The 5,866-nt window shown below is 39.8% G+C and overlaps 1 protein-coding gene across 2 annotated transcripts; it reads left to right on the forward strand.

Moving 5' to 3' along the window:
* The first annotated feature begins 207 nt into the window (after positions 1-207).
* On the forward strand, positions 208-5,371 carry LOC119984288 (alpha,alpha-trehalose-phosphate synthase [UDP-forming] 6-like). Of its 2 annotated transcripts, XM_038828164.1 has the most exons (4): positions 208-1,008; positions 1,090-3,098; positions 3,190-3,463; positions 4,805-5,371. In XM_038828164.1, the coding sequence occupies exons 2-4, from the start codon at positions 1,090-1,092 to the stop codon at positions 5,090-5,092; spliced, it is 2,571 nt and encodes an 856-aa protein (XP_038684092.1). In that variant the 5' UTR covers positions 208-1,008; the 3' UTR covers positions 5,093-5,371. The 2 variants fall into 2 exon arrangements, with proteins under 2 accessions (XP_038684092.1, XP_038684084.1); XM_038828156.1 differs by having other exon boundaries at positions 208-3,098.
* The last annotated feature ends 495 nt before the right edge of the window (positions 5,372-5,866 follow it).

Raw genomic sequence — 5,866 nt, forward strand, 5'->3', positions numbered from 1 at the left:
CGACACATACCACGTGCCCAATTTCTTGAACCCATAAACGCTAATAGAATCGTGCCACGTAGATCTCCGGAGGTACAAAAAGAAGACAGCTAATTTTAGGCAAAAGGCCCACTATACTTGTGGGACCCACCTCCCATGAAGCCTCGTGGCGGACTCACCAAAGAGACAGTGAGTGGATAAGAATAACCAGAGAAGAGAGAGAGAGAGAGAGAGAGAGAGCGCAAGCCTTCTTTCCACTTCTTCTGTCTTTATTTCCCAGCCGCCAGATCTACTTACCTGTTTTGATATAGAAACTCATCTAACGAACAGTAATTTCTCCGGTCGAAACTAAATAAATTTCCAAACCTGCAAATTCATCTTTTGATATTTGTTCATGGTCTCTAACATCAGTTAAAGCTGAGAGAGAGGGGGAGGGGCGAGATAGAAGCTCACAAGAGAGAAGATTGAAGCTTCGATTTTGCCATCTCAGTCGCAGTCTATAGATCTTTAGCCGATCCTCTTATGTTATATCTTTTTTTAATGAATTGGGGATTCATTCTCAACAACCACCGCCGGTAATTCCTTGAACTATTTCTGGGTTTGGTCTTTGGTTTTCTTAAGATTTTAAAATTGCTATATCTGTAGTTTCAATGGTGCATCAAGCGTATATGACAATCTATAGTGGGGATATTTAGGTGCAGTATATTATCTTGGTTGAGTGTAATCTTGAATCTATTCCATTGGTCTCTCTCTTCTATCTTTTTTATCTGGATAGCAAAGAAAGAAGAAGAAGCTTCCTTGGTTTTATCCACTCCTTGTTTGTGCACTTTTCCTCAGCTTATCTTCTATTCCATCCACTTTTCCTCATCCCATTTCACACTTATAACCCAAGAAGGGTGTGACCCTGAAACCAAAACCCAAGTTGTACCTGTACTTCACCACACAAATTTCCGGTGTAAAAGAATCGGCTTTGTTTCAGTGAAATCTGAAAAGGACCTCCTCAAATTTGGAAAGATTACCACTTGATTGGTGAGTGATGGTTTTTTTCTTTTCTTTCTATATGCTTACTGTAAGGGCAGATTTTTATTAGATAGGATTTGTTGAAAGCAGATGGTGTCGAAATCATATTCGAATCTGTTGGAGTTGGCCTCCGGCGAGGCTCCCTCTCCATCTTTCAGTCGCATGAGTCGCAGAATTCCCCGAGTCATGACAGTGGCCGGCATAATTTCCGACATCGATGATGACGCATCGGAGAGTGTGTGTTCTGACCCGTCATCATCTTCGGCGATGAGAGACCGAATTATAATCGTAGCCAATCAGCTCCCTATAAAGGCTCACCGGAAACCGGAGAATGGTAAAGGCTGGACTTTCAGTTGGGATGAGAATTCACTCCTCCTCCAGCTGAAAGATGGGTTGGGCGATGATGATATTGAGGTTATTTATGTGGGTTGTTTGAGAGAAGAGATACACCCAAATGAACAAGATGAGGTATCTCAAATACTTTTAGAAACATTCAAATGCGTGCCAACTTTTCTGCCGCCGGATCTTTTTACCCGGTACTATCATGGGTTTTGTAAGCAGCAGTTGTGGCCGTTGTTTCATTACATGTTGCCACTATCTCCAGATCTCGGTGGTAGGTTCAATCGGTCACTTTGGCAAGCTTATGTGTCGGTCAATAAGATTTTTGCTGATAGGATCATGGAGGTGATCAACCCAGAAGATGATTTTGTATGGGTACATGATTATCATCTAATGGTGTTGCCTACTTTCTTGAGGAAGAGGTTCAATAGAGTGAAACTCGGTTTTTTCCTCCACAGTCCTTTCCCTTCATCAGAGATATACAAAACATTACCTATAAGAGAAGAGCTGTTGAGAGCCCTGTTGAATTCTGACTTAATTGGTTTCCATACATTCGACTATGCGAGGCATTTCTTGTCCTGCTGTAGTCGAATGCTTGGGCTTACCTATGAATCTAAGAGGGGTTACATTGGCCTTGAATACTGTGGCAGGACTGTCAGCATAAAAATTCTTCCGGTCGGTATTCATATGGTTCAGCTTCAGTCAGTGTTGAGCATGCAAGAAACTGAAGACAAGGTCACTGAGCTAATTAAACAATTTTGTGATCAGGGTAGGATAATGTTACTTGGTGTAGATGATATGGACATATTTAAGGGTATTAGTTTGAAGCTCCTAGCTATGGAACAGCTACTTGTACAGCATCCGGAGTGGCAGGGGAAGGTGGTACTGGTGCAGATAGCAAACCCAGCCAGGGGCAGGGGAAAGGATGTTAAAGAAGTCCAGACTGAAACTTACACTACTGTTAAGCGAATTAACGAAACATTTGGCAGACCTGGATACACTCCTGTTGTCTTGATCGATGCACCGCTCAAGTTCTATGAGAGAATTGCCTATTATGTTGTCGCAGAGTGTTGCCTAGTCACAGCTGTTAGGGATGGGATGAATCTCATTCCTTATGAATATGTAATAAGTCGCCAAGGAAATGAGAGATTGGATAAGGTTTTGGGTTTGGAACCATCTACACCAAAGAAGAGCATGTTGGTTATCTCTGAGTTCATTGGCTGTTCCCCATCTTTGAGTGGAGCAATTCGAGTAAATCCCTGGAATATTGATGCTGTGGCAGATGCAATGGACTGTGCACTAGATATGGCTGCGTCAGAAAAAGTGCTCCGACATGAGAAGCATTACAGATATGTTAGTACACATGATGTAGGGTACTGGGCTCGTAGTTTCCTTCAGGATTTGGAAAGGACGTGTCGTGATCATTCACGGAGGAGATGCTGGGGTATTGGGTTTGGGTTAAGCTTCAGAGTTGTTGCCCTTGATTCAAATTTCAGGAAGCTGTCGATGGAGCACATAGTGTCAGCATACAAGAGGACCACAACTAGGGCAATTCTGCTTGACTATGATGGGACTTTGATGCCTCAAGCTTCAATTGATAAGAGCCCATCCTCGAAATCAATTGACATCCTTAACAGTTTGTGTAGGGATAAGAACAATATGGTCTTCTTGGTCAGTGCCAAAAGCCGAAATACTCTTACTGAATGGTTTTCTCCTTGTGAGAAGTTGGGGATTGCTGCAGAGCATGGCTATTTTCTAAGGTGATTCCTAAATATTTGAATGGATTTTCAAGTTGTTGGATTACTTAGTGAATACGGTTTTAAGATGAATTTGCTTATTTTATGGTTTCAGGCTGAGGAGAGACGCAGAATGGGAAACGTGTGTGCCAGTGGCAGACTGCAGTTGGAAGCAGATTGCTGAGCCTGTGATGCAGCTTTACACAGAAACAACTGATGGGTCCACCATTGAAGATAAGGAAACTGCACTTGTGTGGTGTTACGAGGATGCGGATCCAGATTTCGGTTCGTGTCAAGCTAAGGAACTTCTTGATCATCTTGAAAGTGTGCTTTCCAACGAACCTGTAACTGTGAAGAGTGGGCCAAATCTTGTGGAGGTCAAACCTCAGGTTTGTATCTTATATTTTATTCTAAACTTGCTCTTGTTTCTAGTTGTAGTTTAGGAACTAATTTCCATTTTGTATTTGGCCCTGAAATGGAATTTTATACATTGACAATGAAGATTCAGTCTATGAAATATTGTCTAAGAGGGTTTGATGGAAGCACCAGTCAGGAATGCTGTATTTAAGAGGAACTCAGACTGCTAGCCATACACTAGATATTTATATTGTTAAAGTAGTATTATATAGCCCAATCTCTGACTATCTGTAGTTTCAACAGCTTGATTCGTGATTCATGATTGGGTTTTTTTTGTTCATTGATTTATTCCGTTTTGGCAATGAGCCCTTTAGGCATGTGAACTTTTGTCAAGTATCTTCCTTTCACAATGTAATAATTGTTTGCAAAAGTAGACTGCATATAGTAAAAGAAAAAGGAAGAAGAATAATAAGATTGTTGGATAAGCCAACTTGAGCCCGAGGAGGTTGAAGTTGATGTGTTCAGGCTTTTTATGCCAGGGATAAACTAGTAAGATTGAAGCATTGTTGCAGGTAATATCTAATCCATTGCTTAGTTTTACAATCAAATTCTTTAGTAAATTTTTTCCCCTTTTTTTGTACTCTAATTTTTTAATTGCTAATATAATAATAAAAAAACCTCTGATGTTAGGACCTTAGGAGGGCATTCAAAATGCATTTTATTTTGTACCCAAACTGTCTAAATAATTAAGTTAAATAAGATGATATTTTGTTGAGGAGTTTTATATGATTAAAGGTCCCATGGATGCGTGACTTCTCGATTGAAACTGATGTATTAAGATTAGCTAGGTTTAGGAAAGGAAATGCTTTGGCCCTCCAATTTCTTACCTTCATTTTAAGCCTCATTCAGCTGGCCCGTTGGATGTTTAGAGGACCCTACATCTGTGTTTATAATCTTTGGGTATCCCATGTGCCACATGGATTGGGGATTAAATGGGGGACATTATTTAGGGGCTGTAGCATTATTACTACTAAACAATGCATTATTATGTTTCTTTGTTTGTTATTAATTACCGAGCTTATTATAATTTGTAGTTCAAGTTTCGTCTTTGATTTGGTTGAATAAAAGTTTACTGGCTGCATTTTAATTAACTGGTTATGTCTAATGTTGTCGTCAAAGTGTTGCATATGTATGATATATCTATATATATATATGACACATTTTTGTTGCAGGTAATACCAAATTGTAGAATTGTTACAATTTGGTAGCTTGCGAGGGTGTAGCATTTGTCAAAGCATAGTTCCTATCATTGTTCAGAAGTGATTTGTCAAATTTTTATTTTCACCACACATAATCATCTTGTTCATATGCAGGGTGTAAATAAGGGTCTTGTTGCCAAACGCTTACTCTCTGCCATGCAAGAGAAGGAAATGACACCAGACTTTGTTCTATGCATTGGAGATGACCGATCTGATGAAGACATGTTTGAGGTGATCTCGAGTTCTATTTCTGGCCCTTCAATTGCTCCAAGGGCCGAAGTATTTGCATGTACTGTTGGTCAAAAGCCCAGTAAGGCCAAATATTTTCTGGATGACACGGCACAAATTGTTAGATTGATGCAGGGGTTGGCTTCCGTTTCTGAACTCGCATTTCCTCTCTAGGCATAGTGAAGACACACACCAAGGTGCAGCCTTTTTCATTCTCTCTGTATTTGTTAAACATGTAGGCTGAGTGGTGTTCCTCCCCTTTAACCCACTTATTTAGTTTCTTTAATGGTGTAAATTGTGTTGATGTTACATCAACAAGAGAATATGTGAAATGAAAACATTTCGTGTGTTTTATCTTGGGTCTGTGTAAGTTGTAAATACGTATTTGCCACCATGAACATCAGATTCTGTGTTTTGTGAAATGTAGTTGGATTTGAAGTCCCGATCGATGTCTATGATTCCACTCATCTCATGATTCTCTTTTGGTTCTGATATTTTTGCATGGTAATTATTAGGTGGATTGCCTTATCAGTATTTCTATTTTGTTCTTTGACTGTGTTGTTAAAAGAAGTAGTAACTTGCTTGTCTTTCAGTACCCTTGTGATGCCAAGCCAACAATTCTGCTATTCACAGAGTAGTCCCTGCACATCTATGTTGCCAAAGCTGGACAAACCAAAACAAAGATGACATATTATGTCTCCCGTGAATTTTGGCAAAGCATGTTTTGTTGTACTCTGTAAGCTTGAATTCCACTTGTGATTAAGCTCTTTTTGTCCAATTTTTTATGTGCTGTACTTTGTTTCTCATGTTGTCTCTTCCTTGCATGGGCATTGCAACCTAGGTTCCGTAGAAAAGTTAGTTCTAAGATTGTTTGGAAGTAATTTGTTTTGGGTGGTTGAACTTGCTTTCTGGGTTAGACAATTGGTATTTGATTGTTCTACAATCCTG

The sequence above is a fragment of the Tripterygium wilfordii genome, chromosome 3, assembly GCF_013401445.1.
Source record: "Tripterygium wilfordii isolate XIE 37 chromosome 3, ASM1340144v1, whole genome shotgun sequence".
Taxonomy (NCBI): Eukaryota; Viridiplantae; Streptophyta; class Magnoliopsida; order Celastrales; family Celastraceae; genus Tripterygium; species Tripterygium wilfordii.